The sequence below is a fragment of the Sphaerodactylus townsendi genome, linkage group LG11 (assembly GCF_021028975.2).
Source record: "Sphaerodactylus townsendi isolate TG3544 linkage group LG11, MPM_Stown_v2.3, whole genome shotgun sequence".
NCBI classification, from domain to species: domain Eukaryota; kingdom Metazoa; phylum Chordata; class Lepidosauria; order Squamata; family Sphaerodactylidae; genus Sphaerodactylus; species Sphaerodactylus townsendi.
In genome coordinates, this window is record NC_059435.1 from 36652773 (window position 1) to 36676734 (window position 23962).

General features: G+C 39.2%; 1 protein-coding gene across 5 annotated transcripts in view; it reads right to left on the reverse strand.

Moving 5' to 3' along the window:
• The window catches only part of KAT2B (lysine acetyltransferase 2B), a 49356-nt gene that overhangs the window by 12240 nt on the left and 13154 nt on the right, over positions 1 to 23962 (reverse strand). For 4 of the 5 annotated variants that reach the window (XM_048511180.1, XM_048511178.1, XM_048511182.1 and 1 more), the window contains exons 2-10: positions 17982 to 18108; positions 15445 to 15590; positions 14316 to 14405; positions 12633 to 12814; positions 11764 to 11955; positions 8080 to 8186; positions 7688 to 7813; positions 3722 to 3858; positions 1486 to 1697 (exon numbers count right to left, since the gene is read on the reverse strand). In XM_048511180.1, coding sequence (XP_048367137.1) covers positions 1486 to 1697; positions 3722 to 3858; positions 7688 to 7813; positions 8080 to 8186; positions 11764 to 11955; positions 12633 to 12814; positions 14316 to 14405; positions 15445 to 15590; positions 17982 to 18108 — 1319 coding nt within the window. The remainder of the gene's footprint in view (positions 1 to 1485; positions 1698 to 3721; positions 3859 to 7687; positions 7814 to 8079; positions 8187 to 11763; positions 11956 to 12632; positions 12815 to 14315; positions 14406 to 15444; positions 15591 to 17981; positions 18109 to 23962) is intronic. The other variant, XM_048511179.1, reaches the window with a different exon arrangement.

Here is a 23962-nt window from a genome sequence, read left to right on the forward strand (position 1 = left end):
ATATACACATAATTATAAACCCAAACAGGCATAAATACTATTTTTCATAGCATCAGCACCTTCTGCTAGCATTAGCACCTTTTATGCACTGTGCTCCACTGATTGCTTTAGATAAAAAAGATGACCATTGTAAGCAGCGTTTACCCCTTCTAAGTCCACCAGAAAATCAAACCAAGACATTGCAACATTCGCTCAAGATGGCACTGAAAATTCTTACAGCATTTCTTTATCTTTATCAGTATCTGAAATCTATGTTGCATGATTGATGTCTAGATTACTCTAAAGAATTATTCTGTTCTTAAAAATGTGAAATGATGTATATTGCATGAATTCCCTACTCATAACTTGACAGGTAATACTGTTATCTATTTGCAGCTGTAACAATAAAAATGCAATACAATACACAAAGAGCTTCCCGGAGAAATCAACAGAAAAGTTGTCATAACTGAACAAGGAATTGTTTTAATCCCATTTCATTTGGGAATATTTTTGAACCAAGCTGCTTTATCCCTTTAAGCTACTTGCTATTGACTTCAGAGAACAGAGCAAAAGACTTAGCTGCCATTAACAATATAATATAAACAGTGATAGCCCATTGTTTCATTTGCTAGTTTTGTGTTTAGGCTAACATGACAAGAGTTCTTGGGCACTCAGATGTGGCAAGGCCATTTGATTCCAAAATAATAAGCAAATTCAGGTGCTCTGAGGTATAGAAAGAAATCCTGGGATGCAGGTCATAATCACTCAAGACTGGAAAACCATAATTTAAAATGCAGTTTCAAAGATTCATTCCGAATGTGTTTCAAAAGGCTGGTTGATTTTAATAGTTTTCAAATGTGATTTTATCATGTATGTTTTAAATTGTTAGCCACTTCGGTTGCCTCTATAATGGCAAAAAGATGGAATATGAAGTTTGTAAATGAGGAGAATAATTTTTATAAGATTACCTATTTTCTGAAAATCAGTGTGTTTTTCTCTTGCCTACTTTGAACGATTTTTGGTATGGCAGCATCCAACTACTACAATCAATCTTCTCAGTTTATTTTATAATGATTAATTTTATCAGAAGTGAATACCGAGACATGAACTATACTTAGCCAAGGAGAAAACTTGGTGATAAAAAAAAGTACATCAAACCCCAATGAATGGCATAAGAACATAAGAAAGAGCCTGCTGGATCAGACCAGAGTCCATCTAGTCCAGCCCTCTGCTACTCGCAGTGGCCCACCAGATACCTTTGAGAGCTCACATGCAGGATGTGAAAGCAATGGCCTTCTGCTGCTGCTGCTCCTGAGCACCTGGTCTGCTAAGGCACTTGCAATCTCAGATCAAGGAGGATCAAGATTGGTAGCCATGGACTTCTCCATAAATCTGTCCAAGTCCCTTTTTAAAGCTAAAAGCCATGTAGTTTGAAAGCTTTCCTTCAACATTGAAGTCATTAATTTAATAAAAACTTTCCCACTAAGAAAAGAAAGAGGCACTCACGGGTCAAAGACTAAACGAGTAATGTACTCTTTTGGCATTCTGGGCAGCTGATGCGAGAACACGTTCTGTAAGCCAACCAGCCACATCATAATTTTTTTGTTCGGCTTTTGGTTTAGGGAATTTCCAACGACATGAAATTCAATCACTCCCCTGCGCTCTTCCAGCCTTGCTGCTTCATCCCGGGCCGAATGCGCTGACAGAAAATTAGTCTGCTTCAGGGAAGAAAGGAGCAAAAATTTAATTCAGTGCACATTTAAAGATTTTTGTGACTTCATTTTCACATACATGCATGCAGGGTGAAACAGTCTTCTAAGGGCGGCTAGTACTGCAACTGCGGTTACAACAGGTAGCAACTGGATAGTACTACATGCCTGTGCAAACTATAAGCAGCATTAAGTACCTAGAAGGTCAAGAAAGTGTGTCAATGTCCAGTGTACAAATGTACAACTACTGAATGTCAAAACCACATACTGGTAAATGGCCAGGAGGAAGATGATTAATGTGGGCCGCTCCACCAGACTGCCCCCCACTATGCTGGTGGAAGGGGAGCTGAATGCTGGTGCAGCATCCTGTGCCATGTGCCAGCACCAGGGAAGGTTTACATTAGCCCCTCACTGACGATTTCACCCTTCGGCTGAGGTAAATGCCCCAGGGAGGGCATTTTCACCAGCGGAAGCTAGCACCACTTCCACTGGCAGATTTAGCCCCCACCCCATCCCGATGGAACTGTAAGAGTTCCTACTCTTGACAATAGCTATTCGGAGGTACAAACAAATAGGCATCTCTTTTGTTAAAAAAAAGGCAAAATATAGTATTCACACATTTCAACATTTGATTTTCACTTAGAAACCAAAATGAGTTAATAAACAGATATGCCATATTGCTACATGCATAACCTCAAGGAATATTACACAGAAACCAAAATCAACTCCAGCTGAATGGTTTGATTTACACTTGAGAGAGGCCATTTCCTACACTGTCTGATTTCCAGAGCAACATTTGGCTGCTAGGTATCCAAGAATGATCAACCCACAGAATGCTAATTATCCCGACATATACAAGAGCAGGAAGAAGAAACAGCAGCGTAATTCAGAATGTTCCTTATTTGGAAACCTGGCTACAGACCTATAACAATTAGTATCCCCTGAGGCCAAAGTGCAAAGCACTGCAAATTGCTCTCTTCCCATTCCTTCAACAGCTTACAGACTACTTGGAGCTTACAGATCCAGTAGCTGGTAAATAAAAGTGTGGATGAGAGAAGTGACCTAGTAATTGTCTTGTTTCTCCTGGTTATTAGGAAGCAGCATGAATGTTGTCAGACTCTGTGTCTACATATCTTCAGAAACATTTTCTCCCTCTACAATCAAAATAGATTGTTTTCAGGTGGCAACAACAGTCAATGCAGCTTACAACAGTTCCTGCTCTGTCTAGAAGTTTTTTTCCTCACAGCCCCGATGTGGTCAAATGTTCTTCCAAGAGACGTCAGGAAGATCACTATGTTATTGGTTTTGCAAACTATCTGGAAAGGCTTTTACTATGATAGCTATGATAGTTTTGTCAAGATGATCCTTCAAAAAGATGCTGAGACGTAATCTTTTCAGATATGGCTGCTTTATTGGGCTTTTAATTAACATTGTCCCTCACCTTAAGTCCTCCTTTGAGAAAGGCAGGTAAAAGTACTGTTAATAAATAAAAGTTTGAAATAGAACATGCAACATTTCTAAACTGTCATGCTCTGTCAAGTATTGTATATGCTGCAGAAAATTTGATGTGTTTTAGTGTTATTCCTTGGTAGTAGAAGTTTAATTATTTTGCATTCCCATTGTATAATGTTTTATAAATTGTGATATAATGCACAAGCTGTCTGCAGAATAGTAAATATGACATATCTAATTAGACATGGTAAAAATTTAATCAAAAGTCATTTTGTGGGCTGTTTTAAAAGCCCCACCTACCTCACAGGGTGTTTTTTGTAAGGGGGGAAGGGTTTGTAAAGCCCCTTTGAGTCTCCTTACAGGAGAGAAAAGGGGGATATAAGCCCAACTCTATTCTTTTTCATCATCATCATATTGAATGATTTATATTCAACAGAGAAACTGACCAGACATTTAAATTCACTAGAAATAAAGAGCTGATGTGGGGGGGGGGGGAAGTATCAACCATCTAGAACTAACAAGGTCAACGTCCTGTGGCGCAAGATGGACATGAATAATTCTGCCAAGGCTACATATCTCACCTCTGGGCCAAGCATTGTGGCTGGATCGGTAATTGTTGACATCACTTCATTGATTAGTTCAATAGGAATATCTCCTACAACTCTTGGCTTCTTAGCATCCTCCTCAGAATAAGGCTCATTAGTTTTTCTTTTCTCTCCTACATAAGTAAGTCACAATACACAAAAGAATTATTCAGTGATCAAAGAAGTTCTCACTACCAAAATATATATTCTATAAGAAGGCAGGAGTTCAAGGTTACTGGACAGCATCAAACAATATTATTCACAATTATGAAAATGGACGTTCAGAAGTGCAACACTATGGGTTTAAATATTAGTTAGATCATGTCTAAGGGGCTGTTCCTGATGACACAACCGTCCTAAAAATGGACTTTGCATGGATGCAGAGCGATTTCAGGGCAGGGGAGAAGTATCTTTCTCCATGCACTTTTTATATTCCTTGTATTTGTGGATGCATATAACATTCTGTCACTGGGAACACAGAACACTGCCAGGTTGATAATCACATTACTGAGACAAATTAAAATCGAGACAGGAAGGGTAAGTTTCAACCATGGGCTGATATATATTTTTCAAGCTGGCAACAGGCAGCACTACAGAACCCTTAGATTTGAGTCCAGTAGTATCTTAGAGACCAACAAGGTGTTCAGGATATAAGTTTTCAAGAGTCAAAGATCTCTTCACCAGACACAAGAACTCTGAAAGTTACCCAAACCATAAAAACCATTAAAAGAAAGAACATTTATAAACCAAAATGGTGTGTAGTTAATTTTTTGAACAGAATTTTTCACACACACCAAACAACAAATATCTGTGATCTATATATTCCATCAGAATACTCATAAATTTTCCCCAATTGGCACCAGCTAGGTCAATGGTCTATGGTGAGCACACAATCATTTTACAATTTTACATTAAAGTTGCTTATTGGCATTACTGGGATTTGCCCTTAAGATGTTCTGTACACTCCTCCCATTTTAAGGGGTGGTTGGGTTGGGATTTTTTATAATGTTTCATGGTTTTAGGATTGGATTTTATAGGGATTTTTTAATTGTGTTGAGTTTTTACTTTATGTTTTTTTACTGTAACCTGCACTGAGACTGTAGCAAAGGGTGGGGAATAAATCTAAATACGATTTAAAAAAAACAGCTTGTTTCCAAGGTTATGTTAGAGAGGGACTGTGGGGTCAGTAATACAACTTTTCCTTGGAATGCTGAAAGTTACACATTCAGTCTCTGGTATCTCCAAATAAAAGGATCAAGCAGTAGGTGAACTGAAAGACCTCTGCCCGAGAGTAGGTGATCTGAAAGACCTCTGTTGCTAGTCTGAGTAGGGATTTTGATGGACCAATGGTCAGATTTAGTAGTAGTAGAAGAAGAAGAGTTGGATTTATATCCCCCTTGTAAGGAGACTCAAAGGCGCTTACAAACTCCTTTCCCTTCCCCACTCACAACAAACACCCTGTGAGGTGGGTGAGGCTGAGAGAGCTCCAAAGAACTGTGATTAGCCCAAGGTCACCCAGCTGGCATGTGTTGGAGTGCGCAAGCTAATCTAGATCACCAGATAAGCCTCCACAGCTCAAGGGACAGAGCGGGGAATCAAACCCGGTTCTCCAGATTAGAGTGTACCTGCACTTAACCACTACACCACGCTGGCTCTCTTGTGTTCATATGTTCATTAAGAATCTTGTGTTCATATGTTCATTAAGAATATACACATCTCTTTAGTAATGTCAGAAAAATTAAATCAAAAGCTGCTACGGAAGTTGTGACACCTCCCGCTGCCAAGGCCCATTTCTACCACATATCAAATCAATCACTTTCTTGCCAGATCACAATGGCCTATGAACACACAAGTTTCCTATCCATCAAAAAGCAAGTTGTGTACCACTTTTTCCCTTCAAAAGACCTGGCTAGAGCAAATAGACAGTGGCTCATTTCCTCATTCTACTTTAGTTGAAAGGGATGTGAAAGAACTTGAGTGACCGAAAGAATTTTTGCATGCAAACCAGAGTAAAGTAGACTCTGGAGTATTCTGTTGATAATCCTACTTTTAAAAATGTACTGTGCGGACATTCATTTTAGAAATGGAATCATCTCTTGAGTTTCATTTTGTATTTCCTTCATTAATTGATTTCAAGTGCCAGACAGGTTTAGAGCCCATTTCCTTCATGTACAAGTTAGAAACTATCATAGTGTGCTTAGAATCATAGAATTCTAGAGTTGCAAGTTGTCCATAGAGGCCATCTAGTCCAGCCCCCTGATCAGTGCATGATCTGTCTAGCATCCCTGACAAGTGCTTGTCCAGCCACAGCTTGAAGGCTGCCAGCAGAGGAGCTCATCACCTCTGAATATATGTTCATTTTGGCTGGCCCCTGGATCTGGCAGAAGCTCCAGGGGCGCTGTGCACCAAACCCTTCTCAAAGGGGTAAAGCAAGTTATTACTGTTTCTGCCATTGTTTTGGTTGAAACGAGGCTGAAAATTACACTCTGACTCAGCATGTCTATTCACTACATGCTTACAATGACAAAAACAAGTCTATTAAGAGCAGAAATGATAGATGCACCTTCTGGCTCATGCATCAACAAATCTGGCAGCTGAGCTTCCGCTGCAGAACATTTTGCACATATGGTATGAAAGCTTCAGGGAGACAGCTTGGCACTTTAGGTCCAGGATAAACTAAAAATAACTATATTTTGACTTGCTTCATTAACCGCTTGTAGGGAGAGAGGAAGGATCCTGCCATGAAAGAAGGAAAAAAGCTCAGCTCAGAACTGCAGGTTTAGAGGAGCAAAAGCATAGAGCACTGCAGCTCCACTCAAAAATCCCCCAGGAGGCATGTCTGAGAACTATGATGGTTCAAGTTATGCCTTAAGGGAAATGCAACGTTGCACCACTTTCATGCCAAGCTCTGCTCTTCCTTTAGACAATCCTGTGTCTGTGTCAAGAATGGCCAGCCTTATGGCCTTTTCTAACTAAGGGCTCTATCACAGATCATAGCTGGTGGCATGTTGTTCATAGCTGAGTAGTTTTGAAGACCACGAGGTAGCCTGTCCTGGAACTAATTCCATTCCCATGTTCAAGGGTTGTTGTAGATAATCAAAGCTGAACAAAACTAATAATTTTAGGTACTGACAGTGCCATCCTCAGCAGATCTAATTCATAATCCTGTTCAGGTCTATTCAATGGGACTTATTCCCAGAATAGTATTTTTAGAGTTACACTGCATATGACTGAGTCCTGGTAATTAAATGGGTTCCAGGATAAATCCTGAGTCAAGGGATAAATTACTGATTACAATGGTGCCCTCCAAATAACTTTAATAGAGCTAGTGTAGTAGTTAGTAGTGTCAAACTAGAATCTGGGAGACCCGCTCACAGTGTGGGAGACCCGCTCACCTGTCACAATCTCTCGCCCCAACCTACCTCACAGGGTTGCTGTTTAAGCCACTTTGGGACCCCATTGGGGAGAAAAGTGAGGAATAAAGTAAATAAATAAATAAATGGACAATGGTCACTGCACTGAAGTGCAGTACGTCATAGTTATTTAGCCACAGAATACAGCACTTTTCCACACTAAAAAGTGCTCAAGGTAGACTGTAAATTAATAAATATCAACAGGCTAATTTTAAAAAAGTAGAAACATCTTCAACTGACACTGGAAAGCCATCTAAGTCATCTCAGCTTCTGCATCTGATAAAAGAATCAACAGGGAAATATCCCTTTGCAAATCCCCAAAGGATAATCCCCTTCCCCACTGCTGAACTATGGACTAGTTGCCAGGTACCAGTTTCCTTATAAAAAAATTGAACCATAGGAAAGACACCAACCACAGCCTCCACCAACCACAGCCCCCATTTTTGCTCAACTCTCATTCTCTTCTAAGATACACAGGAGCAATTCCCTATGGATTGTGCTCATTGGGGCTGAAATAACCAAAAGATGAAGTCCATTGCTCTTTACGTACCCAGGTTTGGGTCCAGGCCGGAAGCAGCCTTGCACGCAGGACTCAAACTCCCACCACTGGGCTGCTCGAGAGATGAGGGGCTTGTGCTGCATGAAAAAGACCTTACGACTGTAGGGTGGCTAATAACTACAATTATACAGAAAAAATCATGTTTAAGGCAACAGATCTCAAACAGCATTTTATTCTTTATATGTGCATGTACATTCAGTAATGTATCGACATTCTGTGCATTACTGAACAAAAACCAACCATTTTATCTGAACAAAATAACAGAAAAGCAATATAGATTATAACTGAAATAACATGGATAAAGGACATCCCATTGCATTTAAGCATAGATACTTATTTTTATTTCCGTGGTTACTCCCTGCCCAACAGCAAACAGAAGTTACCTGTCTGGATGCCTAGCTGGGTAGTTCGAGAAGAGGATGCCATGAAATCAGGATCCCAGATGGGAGAACTTTGACTATACACTTCTTCCTCCAACATGGATAGGAATCTTAACACACAAGGTGAAGCTCAGTTAGTACACATTCATGTCTACTAGGAGAAATACAAAACTCAGAACAAATTCATATTCACCTGGCAAATAGATCATATATTTAAATTATAAACTATCAAACATAAAACAACTTAGAAAAGTACAGGGCTCATACATAAGGCATTTTGATAGTGATGTGCATTTCCCCCTCCTCCACTATTTTCCCTTTCTTTTCCCTGATAACTTAACCCCCCCCCCCCACTTTCCTACCTATTTCTCCCTTTTTAGGGTTGTGAGCCTCCAAGCAGTGTCTTGGAGATCTCTTGGAATCACAAGAGATCTCCCAACTACAGAGAATGGTTCCCCCTGAGGGTTACCAGCTCCAGGTTGGGAAATGACTGAAGAATTCAGGGTTAAGCCTTGCAGAGCCAGTTTTGGGGAGGGGAGTGGACTCAGCAGGGTATAATGCCATAGAATCCACACTCCAAAGCAACCATTTTCTCCAGGAGAACTGATCTCTGTCACTCGAAGACCAATTATAATTCCAGGTGATTTCCAGCCCACACCTGGAGGTTGAAAGCCTAGTTCCCCTGGGAAAGCCATAGGGTTCACTCTTCAAAAGCAGCTATTTTCCCCAGGAGAATTAGGCTTGCCAACCTCCAGGTGGGAGCTGGAAATCCCCAGAAATTATAATTGGACTTAAAACCACAGAGATCTGTACCCCTGGAGAAAATGGTTGCTTTAGAGCAGGGATGTCAAAACTGCGGCCCGGAGGCCAGATCCAGAGTTTAGTTATCTTTTGTCTGGGTACTTAATGAAATTGCAAGAACTTTTTCTTTCCTTCAGTTCTTTTTAACTTTAAGCAACAGTATTCAAAGTGGTCTAGACTTTAAGCAACAGTATTCAAAGTAAAAACAAAACCAGAAGAAGTTGTTGCCACATAAACATGATGTTATGTTATACACTATTTTAACGGTTAATCTAGGACAGGGGTAGGGAACCTGCGGCTCTCCAGATGTTCAGGAACTACAATTCCCATCAGCCTCTGTCAGCATGGCCAATTGGCCATGCTGGTAGGGGCTGATGGGAATTGTAGTTCCTGAACATCTGGAGAGCCGCAGGTTCCCTACCCCTGAGGATGACATTTCTGGTTTAATTGCCAAAATCACTACTGCAGTCTGAAATCTCATTCTTACATATATAATGAAATATAGATATGATCCACCTATTTGAATACTTGTTATCACTGATCAAGAGTACAGTAAGATAGTGAGGACATAACAAAGATCTCGTGAATGCAGCCTACCACTGGAAAACTCTTGGGCAGCGTTGCATGAATGGATACTTCCTGGCTTAGCCTCTCACTCTTTCTCAGCACTTGGTACTCTGTGCCCAGGGCTGTAACTCTTGGCTGCACAGTCTAGCGCTATCCAGTCTCTTCACAGTATTCATGTCACCTGCAGCATCTTTGTCTGTACTCCAAGTCCCTAACTGAAATTTATTTAACTGTCATTCCTCTTCACCTATCACTCACTCCTCAGCATTCTCTCGTCTCCTTGGCAACCAGAACCTCTCACTTGCCTGTTTCATCCTCATCTAGCCATGCCCAATTTAAAAAACTCATTTTGACAACACAAGGTTGCAGAACCAGGGCAGGATAATTCCAGCCAAGGTCAATGTTGATCAACCACCCCAATACCTTAATTAAGCATGATAATTACTAATGAGGGAAGCTAAGCAGGCTTAGCGCTTGGATTGGAGGAAGGACAAGGCAAACCACCTTTGCATCTCACTTATCTTGAAAGCCCCTTGATGGAGTTCTCATAAGTCGGCTGAGATTTGATGGCACTTCCCATATTTGCATAACCAATTACTGATTCAGACAAAATCAAAAAACACTCTTCCAGTGGAAGGCAGTGAAGTACATGCTTATGTCTCCCAGTGAAGTCAATGAGAATTAATAAAAATTCTTAACCGTGACTGGATTATTTCCATACTTTCTTCCAGCAGTCCAAGTTCTATAATCAGTAAGTCTAGTGAGGTAGCCCATCTGCTTGTAACAAGATACTTTTATCTCTTTTTCTTCTAAATGGCTATGCCTGAAAAATAACATACTAAAGTCTGCCACAAGGCAGACAACTAATTGGCCTTATCAGAGATACCATTTCACCTTTATTTATCATGATGAAGTGGTCACTGTGAAAATGCAGCATCTTGCTGCTGAGAAATTTGTTCTTTGCTAAACCCAGTAGCATTGGGGATGAGGGGGGCAGTAAGTAGTGATATGCTGTTTTCTACTGTTCTACTAACATATTTGATACGTAAGCCATCATGAATAAATTACTTCTACTACACTGCAATTATTATCTAAACTGAACTCTCCATGGCTCTGCCACAATGGAGCAGAATGAGGCAATTTAATGCACGGCACTATGCTGACGTCAAGCAGGTCTCAAAAGGAAAGCCTTTAGTAAATTACAGCACAAAGTGATGAAAAGCTTATTTGAAAGGGGGTATTAATTATGCAGCCAAAATTAATATAACATAATACATCACTGTATGACTCACAATAACTAAGGATACAATCCACCATTGTGTAAGCAGATTCACATTTTTCAGTGCCGTCACCCTCCCAATTCCCCTCAGCCTTAGAAAATTCACCTGTAACTTGGGGTTCAGATACCAGACAGGCCAAACACAGGCAGTAAGAACAGCTTCCAAGGCCAACCAGGCTAATGCAGAAAGTGTAAACCCTTACATCCGGGAGATGCAAGCCCAAAATGCTATGCTTGAGGCTGTTCTAGTTATACTCATAAACAGAGCCAACAGCTGGTGCATGGCCTGTGGCTTGTTCAGTGTCTCTAAGTTAGGAAAAATAAAAAGGTCACACTAGTCCTAGGATATTTTTTTAAGGGCCAAAGCCAATGGTGCAAAACAGGTAAAAACTGATTTATTATTAGGGAATTTCATCTGAGTAATAAAATATAGTTACCTATTTTGTAACATTGACCTCGGCTATATTTCTTTTTATCTTGAGTGTCTCACAATGCCTTACTAAGCAGCATTACACCTTTTTAGGTCCTCTGAAAATCAGTGGAGTGCGATTAGGAAGGTGTTGTCAGTCTTTAAGTGCAGGACTCATGGGGCTTGGCTGTTCAAGGTGCCAGGCGATGCATCAGAACTAGCGTTGGTAATGGTGTTAGAATGTCGGACTAGGATCTAGGAGAGCCACATTCAAATTTGCTCTGGAAGCTCGCTGGGTGACCTGGGGCCAATCACATACTCTCATCCTAATTCTACGTCACAGAATTGTTGTGAGAATAAAAGGGAGAAGAGGAGAATGAGGTTAGCAGCTTGGAGTCCCCATTGGAGAGAAAGGCCTGGTACAAGTGAGGTAAATAAAATTGAAAAAAAATTATAAATCAGTCACTGCACTCACATGCAAGAGAAAAGGCATTAAATGATTATCTGCCAAGATGAAAACAGAGAATTTTATCTTTTTTAACCATAGGCTAAACCAGCAAATCAAATTCATAAAGATCGCAAATCTACCGTATTCAGAAATTATTATTTTTTTTTAAAAAGAGTCCCTTACTTTGGAAAATGTGTGAGGATTAGTGTCCGTTTCTCAGGAGGAAGCTTGTCTTTTTCCTGCCGAGCGTGTTCTAGAAGTTGTCGTCTCATGACGGTAAAGACAGAGCGCAGCAGTGTTCTTCCAAAAACTTGTGTGGTTTCATATCGAGGTAGACTATCACAAAACTGGGGTACATTGCAGTAACACAGCCATCTACCAAGTATCAGAAACATAAAAAGAAGAGATAGGCAAGTAATTCAAGCTAAACATGACAAAGATCTCATTCTATAGTATATTAACCATTTATTTATATGTTTTTTATATTTCTGTGCTACCTTTCCACCCTTAGGTGATGAACTTTTAAACATTTCAAACATTAAAATACAAAATAAAATATTTAAATCATATTTTGTACACATATTTTGTACATTACCTGCAAACCAGGTATCTAAATAAGGAATTAACTGCTATTCCCCATCCTGGTTTGCAGGAAAAGTAAGATTCATAATTTTACGACAAAACAGTGAACATGCACACACATGCAGAATAATACACTTTCAATCCACTTTCACAACTGTTTGCAAGTGGATTTTGCTGTTCCGCACAGGAAAATCCAGCTTCAAAGTGCATTGAAACTGGATTGAAAGTGCATTATTCTGCATGTGTGGAAGGGGCCTATGGTTCCCATGAAGAGGAAATCATGTGTCAACCACTGCCATGTAAAGTATGAAGTAGCAGGCAAGCCCAAAGCTCATTCCAGTAATGACAAATAATGGCTTACTGTTACATTTCAACAAGCCAGGGCCTTGATGGACTTCAAATGGCACTTGTATGTAAATTATATAATTGCCAAAAAAGGCAAGAGGAATCACGAAACAAAATACTGTTACCTTGTATAATTAACTTTATAGCCAGCAATGTCGTCATTAGATGATCTCTGCCTTCGTTGGGAAGGAGTCTCCAGATGCCAATAGTTGATACGATTTAGAAACATTTTAGCCAGTTCCTCAATTGTTTGTCTCTCTTTTGATGGTAAGTGACTAAATTTGTATTGCACAAAATTATTAACTCCCTTTAAGAAGAGATAAAAAGTAAGGATAGGCAATTAAGATAGTGAACTAATAGTGTACCTGTATGGAGAACTAGGCCGCCACAACATTATTACAATTATACATTCTGTTCCTCCCCCCTTCCCCATTATATTCTTGGGGTTTGCTCGCTGCTGGGAGTCAAGTATAAGTGCCTTTCTGGTTCTATAAAATGGAATCGACGCAGCTTGGGAAGAAATCTTTGAAACCAGCATTTACAAAAAGGGAAGTTTTTCCCCCACTGGTTGACACATATACATACTTTCACTAATGATTATGCCAAGAGCAGTCAAGGCTGTTTGACAGGCACAATTCAGCTCTGTCGTTGGAATGAGATACCACAGAAGTAACCAGCTAGGAAGTTCCTCTTTAATATTCAGTGGTGATCAGCTTTGTCTTTTGATTCTTCTCCCCTCCCTCCCAATGTATCTCTAAAGACTGTGAATTCAGAGCATACTTTCAATCTAAGCTACAAAACATTCATCACCTGGCACATACTCAGTATGTGGAGTGTTTAGTTTGATTTAGTACATTTGAAGTCAAGTTGTTTTTCATTTTGTAAGCCACCCTGAGACCTCCGTATAGGCTGGGATTTAAGCCCCAAAATAAACAAAATAAATAAAAATAAAATGATTGCAGCACAGACGCATGTAATAGGATTTTCACTACAGCAAATGAAATACACTAAGTGGTTCATGCCCAACCTCAGGAAAACCTTACTTTTGCATATGAATCTGACCTGCCATCTGTTGCATTAATTTCAGTATGAATAAAATGCTTCTGCTAGCTTATCAACTGCAAATATAGTTTCCCACTGGAAGACATGATGAGTCTACCCAATTGCAAATAGGTACTTAATCCTCCCCTCAAGCCTTGAACATCAGCTCAGTCTCAAAGCAAGAATACTACTCTTATTTGTTCAACACACAATAAATATAGATAACCAAATACCGAACAACAATGGTTACCTTTCTGAATCAGGACCTTGTTTTCTAAAAATATCAGCTACCTACCTAGGGATCTTGTAGTGATACAAATTGCTATCATCTATTGGATTCCTTTTAAACTTCATCTTTTGTATTGCTAATGGTGGATTTTCCAATTTACAAGATGCTTTTTCCATCCAATTTCCAGGGGCACTGAACTAAAGAACAAAGGGCTTTCTGCAGACATGTACAAAAGAATACATTAAAAATAGTACTACTTTAGCTAAAGAGAATTATTAAACATTTGATGGAAGTGTGAGCTGAATGCTGAAATGATGCAATAGATTCATAATGCCTACCTGTATGAAAAAGAAAAAAAAACTATCCTCAAGTGAACCTTTAGTAGTCATCTTACTTTGCTTTCACATGAAGAAATTATGCTCCTATTTTAACAAAGCTTGTGAGTTCCTTTTAAAGCTCCTGGTTTTTCTTTTATATATCTTGTTTATATATATAAACAAGAGCATTATGGTGCTAACTGCCCATGTAGATTCTTTACCTGTTCAACACTAGGCTTTTCAAATGGGGGACTTTCCAAAGATCCTTCCACGACAGGTTTCCCCATGTGTAATATGCACTTCCTCAAAAGCTGTTGGAAAAGATTTTTTAATAAACATTTTAATGTCTATAGGATAAATATTGACATTTTTAAAATACAGTGGAACCTCAGTAATCGTAGCCTTCGGTTTTCATCCGTTTCAGTTTCGCCGGTCGCTCCTGGCCGTTTTTTTGCCTCGGGTTTTCGCCGGACGCCTCGGTTTTCAGCTACTACCTTTTGTGTAAATTTGCTACGCCATTTGCGTAAATTTACACTTTTTGCATAAATTTGCTACGCCATTTGCGTAGTGCATGCGCAAACGGCGTAGCTTCAGTTTCCGCCGGTTTCAGTTTTCACCGAGTGTCACTGGACGGATTACTGGCAAAAACCGAGGTTCCACTGTATAGAACCTGTAGTCTTGACAAGACCATGACTTACAACAGAGTCCAATGCAGAGTTACTCTAAACTGAGTCTATTGAAGAATGGGCTTAGGCTAGAGTAATTCTCCTTAGGATTGCATTGTTAGATTGCCAGTAGACACCAAAAGCCAATAACACACCATCTTTTTAGAAACTGAAAAACTATCTGGGATTTATGAATCTGATATGGATAAGTTTATGAGCTTCCATTTCATAGCAGAAGTAGCTAATTGAGGCTTCAGATTTCCCTACTTCTTTGTAAATAGAAACCGTTATGATTCAGAAGGCCGTGATAACTCTGAGAAAGGTACCAAAGAAAGGTACCAAAGAAAGTAGATAGCAAAATAGAGCTGTGTCACAGTTCAATCCTAAAAAGAGTTACACCAGCCTAAGCCCATTGACTTCAATGGACTTAGAAGAGTATACTCTTTAGGATTACATACTGCTTCTTAGCATCTACTACGATTACCTACAGAGTAAAGGGACTGTGTGTCCATTTATGCAAGGATCTACGCCTAGAATTACTGTATTTAGAAAAACTGTAAAGATGGAAGATGGCAAAACTGAAACCTATAATTTACCATTTTAAAAAAGTCAATCAACTTCTTGGAATTTATATGCAGGATAACAATACAGAACTTGTTCTGGAAAACAAAAAGCAACAACTTGCCTTGAACAAGTAGAAATAGACTTGTTTAGTGTCCGCATCTTCTTCTTTATGGACACAGGTGAAAAGATATTCCACATCCAGCACAATCCCCAACAGCCTGTTCATTTCTTCTTCAGAGACATTCTCCAGATGGGAAACATGAGCAGCTAAGAACAACAAAATTCAAAGTTGACAGTAAAGAAACTGAGGCCATAGAGATGCCCCATGGAATGGCCTGAGTCAGGGATGGACCACTGATGGATCTGGCCTATGAAGAAGGTCTATTTAGCCCCTATCAAAGCATGGTGAAATTGTCACTTGTATGAAAATTACCAGTGCACCCATATTCTTGGAATGGAAGCCATTCATTCTCCCTATACACTCCACATGATTATAATCAGATCTTCCACTTGCTGTGTTAATTCCAGACCTTTCTATTTACCAGGAAAGACAGGACGAATAGAACAGGGCTCCAAAAATACTGAAGCCCTTTCCTTGCTTTAGCCACCTAATTAGCCTGGATTAGCCCACACTGGTTAGGAACTAGGCAGGGTCAGCCATGGTCAGTACTTGTATGGGAGCCCACCAAGCAAGACTTGGGTTGCTATGCAAAGGAAGACAATGGTGAATAACCTCAGCTCTTGCCTTGAAAGCACCACGGTTGGAGTCACCATGACCCTACTGCAATAACCTTTGTATTCCCCATAGCAATGAATAGGTCTCTCCTGCTTCTTCCCCAGTGTGCTTTTAATCAGGTCCATTCTTAAGTGCACAGCAAGTAGTCTTTTATTGTATGTACCAAAGGGATGTGTCCATATCCCCACCTTGCAAAGAACAGAATATGAGAGACTTTTGTATCCATGCTCATATACTGACAGCTGATGTGCTTGGTTAACAGGTTATTTCTGTGAAGAACTACAGATCCTATGTCCTGGAACCTGTACCAAATGGCAAGGTCACTGAGACTTCTTAACAGATTCCCCATAATCTCAGGAGTCACCTAATTTGCTCAAGGACGTGATTCAACTCAGAGGTATCAATTTGTCCTTGTGGATTAAAAAAAGCACAACAGCCCCTACACGAATAACTGGTCCAAAATTATTTATGCAAAAAAGAAATATATATATATTTTAAGAACCCTAGTAATATGTCCATGAAAACTAAGTAAATGAATCAATGCTGTAATAGCTTAACAAATGGCACTTATAACTGTCTAGCAGCAGGAGGCTAATTGGGAAATTAGTTACACTGTCATTTTAACCACAGTGGGGTTTGAACTGTGACAGCACTTTTGTCATCAGCTACTGCCAACAGTGAAGGGGGAGAAGAAAAGACAAATCAAATATTTCTCTGCCTGTGATTCAAGGTCCTTTTCTCCCAGTAGATGTAACTTAATATATCTGCATCAATTGTGTTAATGGACCTGTGCTGTTAATAATAATAATAATTTGGATTTATACCTCACCTTTTTCTCCTGTAAGGAGACTCAAGGTGGCCCACAAGCTCCTTTCCCTTCCTCTCCCCACAACAGACACCTTGACAGGTAGATTGGGCTAAGAGAGTTCTGAAGTACTGTGACTAGACCAAGGTCACCCAGCAGGAATGTAGGAGTGCGGAAACATATCTGGTTCACCAGATAAGCCTCTGCCACTCAGGAGGAGGAGTGCGGACTCAAACCTGGTTCTCCAGATTAGAATCCACCTGCTCTTAACCACTACACCACGCTGGCTCTGCCATCTACAGTGTACAAACCCACCTTTTCTCTTTACAAAAACAACAGGAAGACTTTCCCAAATATTTTGCAACCAATCGACTACTAAACCATGCATTAATTTGGCATGTAGTCTGTGTTTCAGGTATTGCAACAATTAATTTTGTCTTGGTTGTTCAATCTGTGCATGTTAAATACATAGTTCTAGAATGCCAGTTCAATTTTTGAAAGTGCTACAAAGCTGCCCGTTTCAGTTCTGCTATTGTCAGCTAACTGATACACAACCATCGGCAATTTTAATTACATGGTTAAATCTTTGAACCCAGTGTCTTCCACAGATTATCATGATCAATGGAACATAGATCCAATATGCTATCATCTACAGATGTTTTTGAAAAGTATGAAGGGCAACCATTTTATTTGTAGTTAATTAATGCTTGGCAGTTATTTCATCTGTTCTGACTTTTAAATGAAGACTAAACTTAACAGAGTTATGTTACTTGTATAATGATAGGTAAGAATGGTTTTACAAAACTTAGAATAGGATAACCTGTTTTCATTTATATTTTGCGCTCCAGTTTTTTTTCACTTTACCCTTGCTTCTTGTTTACTGTCTTTAGTTTTGAATACAACACTAAGACTGAGTTGTGAAAATTTGTCTGTGCCTGTGTGTATGCAATGCTTTTATTAAATGTATTACATTAAAGTTAAATCAATTAAAATGCAAAGCATGAATTTATTTCAGAATTGACTGCAGCTTTCCCCAGCCTGTTGATTAAAATGTCTGGCTCCGTTCTCAAATAACTGGACTGAAAATACAAAAGGGGGAAAAAGCTACAAAACCTACCAAGTGCATGATTACAGCTACGGCATGGTTCAGTAAGACACACAACCGCCTGTTGGAGGTCTGCCCTGGGTGGAGTAGGAGGTGGGTTAGGGTTTTTCCAGCCATTACATTTACAAGATTCTTCAGCCTGTGATTAAAAAGGGAAGGGAGACGGAGAGAGAATAATTCCATGAATTTTGGTGAATGCAAACATTTGACACATCATCACTTATGTTCACAGAGGCTCTGTATTGCTAGAACATACTCATTCTGTTACTGTAAATACACAAAACAAAATGAGCAGCCATAATTTATAAAGCAATCGTTTCCTATTAGATTGGTAAATATTAACAGTGGAAGAGATACTGGCTGAGAAAATTGGCAAGACCATTTCCCTAATGAACCAAACATTACCCTACACTTCTTAGCATATGGTCCAGTGCACCTAAACACTCAAGCTATAGAAGACAGTGGTTTCTATTCCTAGGAGAGTTGACATAGAAAATGATTTAACATTTTAATGGGAATATATCATGAACTTTATCCCCAAATTTCTCCATCACAGACTATTGATGCTGAAATAATGCAACAGCTTTAACATCATTGCAAAGTGCTGTTTCCATTAATTCTGATACAATCTCCACTATGCAACTTGTGTTCATCATATAATATTGTGCCTAACAATATGTGTGTGCAAAGTGCTGTCAATTTGCAGCCAAGCAATCATGAAGTAACACAAGTATCTGGTCCTGGTACAGTGATGGCGAATCTTTTCGAGACTGAGTGCCCAAATTGCCACCCAAAACCCACTTGTTTATCGCAAAGTGCCAACACGGCAATTTAACCTGAATACTGAGGTTTTATTTTTTGAAAAAACGGTTTGCGCTGAGGCGTGTGTTACTCGGGAGTAAGCTTGGTGGTAGTGGTGGCTTTGCTTTGAAGCAACTGGGCAACTCTTCCAACAAGTGAATCATGACCCCAGGAGGGTTTACTCAGAAGCAAGCCCCATTGCCAGCAACCAAGCTTACTCCCAGTTAAAGGATTGACTTTAGTTCTTCGCATGAAAATCAGTGGGGTTTAACAGCGCTCAACAGGGTTACCTACACTGCTTCCCCAAAACTAGGTCTTAGGTTTAATACTAATAATCGAGCCCAGTGGCCCAGGCCAGCCTAGATGTGTGTGGGGAGGTGGGGGCGACTCTGTTTGCGTGGGCCCACAGAGAGGGCTCTGAGTGCCACTCTGGTACCCGTGCCATAGGCTTGCCAACACTGTCCTAGTATAAGCAGGAGGAGGGAGCATTTTCATTTGTCAATGTGTCCGTTTCTTACCACCCAATAAAAATGTTTTACAAGTACCATGATTTGCAACTTGTCAAATGACAGAAGAGTAAGTACCAGGAAACTACTGAAGCAACACTTCTGTCTTTTTCATTTTAAAAAAATTGTACAAATACCATGGCAAGTCTGTTGCTCACATGTTTATCTGCCCTCAGTATGAACTACATAATCTACGTAAATGCTTGTCGTCGTAAATGCGTGTTAAAAGAAAAAATACTGGGGCAGGTCACAACAAACACCCATAAATATTAAGCTACAATTTTATAATCATATGAACAACTCTGCTTCTGTGACCCTGAGACATTAACACAGGGTCATAAAGAAAACACAACATCAACCGACCATAAAGGTAACTACACAACACCACAGTGTTGCACAATAATTAAATCAGGGATGCAAACAAACAGATGCATGAACATTGTCATGAGAAGAGCTGAACTGCCAAAACTTAATTCCAGTCCTCCATTGGAAACAGCGAAAAGCATTCTGAATGACAATTTTTGCAGCCACACAGTAGTTACTTCTAACTCTTCCTAAACAAGTAGTATTTAACTTACAATAATCATTCCTTTCATTCTACTTAATGATATTTTAAAATACTACACAAAACACTAAAATGTTATTTAATTTTCCACAGTTGTTTCAGCCCAATAGAATGCTTTCAGATGTCAACCAAAATATTTTTTAATGAAAACATTCTTTTAAAGGGAAGAATTTTGCTGGTCTGACTGTGGGAGTCTTGTTAACACTGGCCTCTTTCAGATAACCTCAAGCTTGACTCAGATTAAATTTTTAAAAAAAGATTCACAGGAAGTCCCCTTCTGTCAACTTCAAGGGGTCCTAGATCCAAGCTATTTAGGGTTTTAAAGCTTAGTAATATCAAAACAATCACAAATAAATTGGGAGCCAGCACAGTTTCTCTTGTATAGTTATGTCATAAAAGTCCCAGTGGCTCACACCTGCTAAGAAGGCAACAAGCAGATCTTGAACCAACGGAACCCTTCGGAACAGTTTTCAAAGGCAGCAGAGTATTCTGATCAAGTACATCTTGCTGAAATGTATGCCTTCAGTTCTTGACCCCAGCACAGAAAATATTTTTGCACAATAGAGTACACACATTCCTCAGAAGCTTAAATTACATCCTGTTGAGTGGCTGTGAGACTTTTGCAGAGTTTCCCCCTGACTGTCTCATGCAACTTGATGAAATGTCATTCCTCAGCTTTTCATTAGAAAAGAACATATGAAATTACTTCCATGAGAATTTAGCACTGAGGTGGTGAATGACGATATAGTTCTCCTTTAGCTGAGGTGACCAGAATTATAATAATGTTTCCACTTTGTCAAAAGATTGGTGGTTCAGCCAACACTGAGTAAGATTTGTGAAACACATAAGTATCTACAAGTTTGGATGCCTGCTCTCTGTTGTGGGAAAAGATTTCCATTAGTGGGAAATCCTCACCTTCTCCTCCTGCTCTAGCTCAAAATAATCTGAAATGTTGTTCAGGTGGGGAAAGGACTCCAGGAACAGAAAGTGGGAACAGTTGGAGGTCTGCAATTGAAATGGGGAAATCAGCAAAATGACTCCCCTCTTCTATTACCAGAAATTCACCATGGGATCGAAGCCAGTGTCTTTATTTGTTACTGTCTATACAATATGTGATTTAAATAAGGTTTTGAATGCTTTTCAGAGGGACTGAATGTTACATATGACATGGAGCTGCCATTGAAAACTTCAAAACGTAGGATCGAATATCCACAATTATATATCAAGCATTTCTCATTTTATCTCACATAATCAAGCATTTCTCATTTTACCTCACATAATTGGAAGCTGCTAGCAGAGGAAGGCATGATATGCTGACATCAGTACAAGCAAGAATTAATAAACTTTCTTGGCGAAGCAACTGAATACTAATAAACATTTCTAGTGGTTACCCTGTGTCAATTAAAATATGCTCTTCCACCTTCAGAATCCAATCCAAATTTACCTAAAACCCATTGAAACAGATCTGAACAGATCATGCAAATGCTCCACTATTATCTGGTTTGTGGATCAAAATCCAAAGCATCCCATGGTTGAATGTGTTACTTTTGAAACAGACACATGTAAGAAACTCATGTTCATCTGGTCACTGGTGGTAAAGTACAATTCTAAGAGAAAGTTACTGTGAACCATCTTGCAAATTCTTGCATAAATTCTTACATTTCTCAAATGCATGTTACTGGCTTTACTAGAAATAACCAATGGCTTCTGTACTTTTATAAACCACAATTGTTCTTTTTCCAATACCAGAAACAAATTCAATAGCGGGCAAGTTTTTTGTTGAATTTAATAATTAACTTCAGTATTATTATGCAATTTTGTACTATTAAATTCGGTGAACCGAAACACGAATCAACGAGGAGTCCAGGCTGCAGTGACTCAATCTGCATTGGAAAAAACATAACTATGGATTAGTTTTATCACGAACATTTTTCTAATGATACAGTTCAGCCAGAGGCATGGATTGCAGATTATATATGGTACCAAAGATCATTGTCATCAATACATTTGACATACCAGATATTTACTGCCCTTTCTACAAATAAATGGTAAACAACACTATTATTTGGGAAAACAAAAGTTCTGCCTGTGATCTAGAGAACTACGAAACTAATTCTGTATGCATGGAAGGGATGGTCTTGGTCAGGGGATTTTAAGCTGGTGATGATACAGTACTAACCTGGAATGGGAAATGCTGTTATTAGGGACAAACTCAAAAAATTCCATGTGTATGATGATGGTGACTTAACAGAGTTGTCAGGATCATGATCTCTATATAAAGGACGCACCTCAAGAAACACAGACATGTAGCTGCCTTATACTGAATCAAACCATCAGTTCATCAACCTTAGAATTGTCTACTCAAGTGGAGGTCTTTTGTGCCCCCATGACACCTTTACCAGGAGATGCCAGTAATTGAACCTGAAACCTTCTTGATGCCAAGGAGATGCTCTACCACTGAGTCATGGTCCTTCCCCACCTCTGTAGCTCAAGACTTCAATGTCTGTTGGCTAAATCCTTTTGGAACATTATAATCAAGGAAATACAAGAAAATCTGAAAATAACAATGAAGAAAAAGTCTTAAGTTTTTCTACTGGGACTGATAGCATCCCAAATCAACATAGGCTGTTTTTCATGGGTATGGGTACTGCTGCAAGGACATTGTATGTGCAAAAATGGAGAAGGCAAAAAATGCAAACAAAGGAAGATTGGATACAGAAGGTCACAGAATATTCAGTAATAACAAAATTAACAACCTTATTAAAGGACAGTACTACAGAGAAGTTTGTAGAAGACTGGAAACCTTTTATGAACGACCTATTGAAAAAATATGGTAGAAGAGAAATAATTGCAGGATTTGAGATCTAAAAACAGCAGACAGAAATAGAATATTAGAAATGACGAAGTGTGTAACTGATAAATTGTTCCATTTTAAATAGATGCATGAACCTGGAATGGATTAGAATTCAACAATGAGATAGCGGGAAGTCATTATCTGGTTACATTCTTTCTCTTTTTTGTATTTCATGTTCTTGTTTTTGTATTGACTTGGTGGCAGCGTGAAAGTGTTTATTTTTGGTTTTTTTGTTCTTGTGTATGCTGAGAACATTTTAAAAATGGAAAAAAAGACTTCAATGTCTGTTAATAAAGCCTAGCATATTATAGTGGTTTATAATAACTGAGGCTTTCAGTTTCATTGTGGTAAGAGACACACAACACAGAAAAACTTAGGTGGCTATGGTTTATATTCAAGAGCTGCTGCATCACGGCCCATGATCTAGAAGAAGTCCCTGGTTTAAAATGTTGGTGGCCCATGAATTTGACAGTTGGCTTTAGACAATAATACTGGTATACTTTGCACAATTTATGTATCAGTGCTTAACATACTGTATATGTAAGTGTACACACAGTGTACGTACCATGTATAGCTAAAACATAAAGTGTGCATGCTATTGCTTGTGGGCAAGCATATGTATTAAACAAACACATAGAACCAAGAAGTCAAGATTGGGTGCAGCTGCTTGTTGCAACTAAACTCAGAGGTAACTTGATTTTAGCCACACGTGTGCAAACAGTCCTGAAACGACGTGATGAAACGTGACACTTTGGAAAAGTGATACTTTGGAAAAATCCTAGTACCTTTCCATTCACTAATACAAGTGGAAAAACTGTAGCTTCATTTTTACTACGTCTTTCTGGGTGTTAATCAAGGAATTCCATTTCTTTTCCCCTATGTGAGCGTTTCAAGCTAGAGCCCCTCAGTGATATGTGTCACTAAGCAGTATTATAAATGTTCAAATGTATGTGTCCGTACAGCATTCTAAGACATATTAGTGTTCTTATGGTTATTCTATTCATGTTCTTTATGAAAGTCAATTCTCTTGTAAATACTATTTATATTATACACAGCATAGATAAGCAAATTATTAACATTGATGGAAATAGCTTTGGCATTGGATGAAATCCAAGAAAGGAAATCAGCCACTGGCACTGTTCCACAATCACTTGTAGAAGAGTTAACACAGTTGGTGCTCCCTTGCTTCCGCAAGAGGTTGGAAACTCCTGAAGAACTTCTTGTGTTAGCAAAAGGACATTGCTGGATTTCACCTCACTGTTTTCAC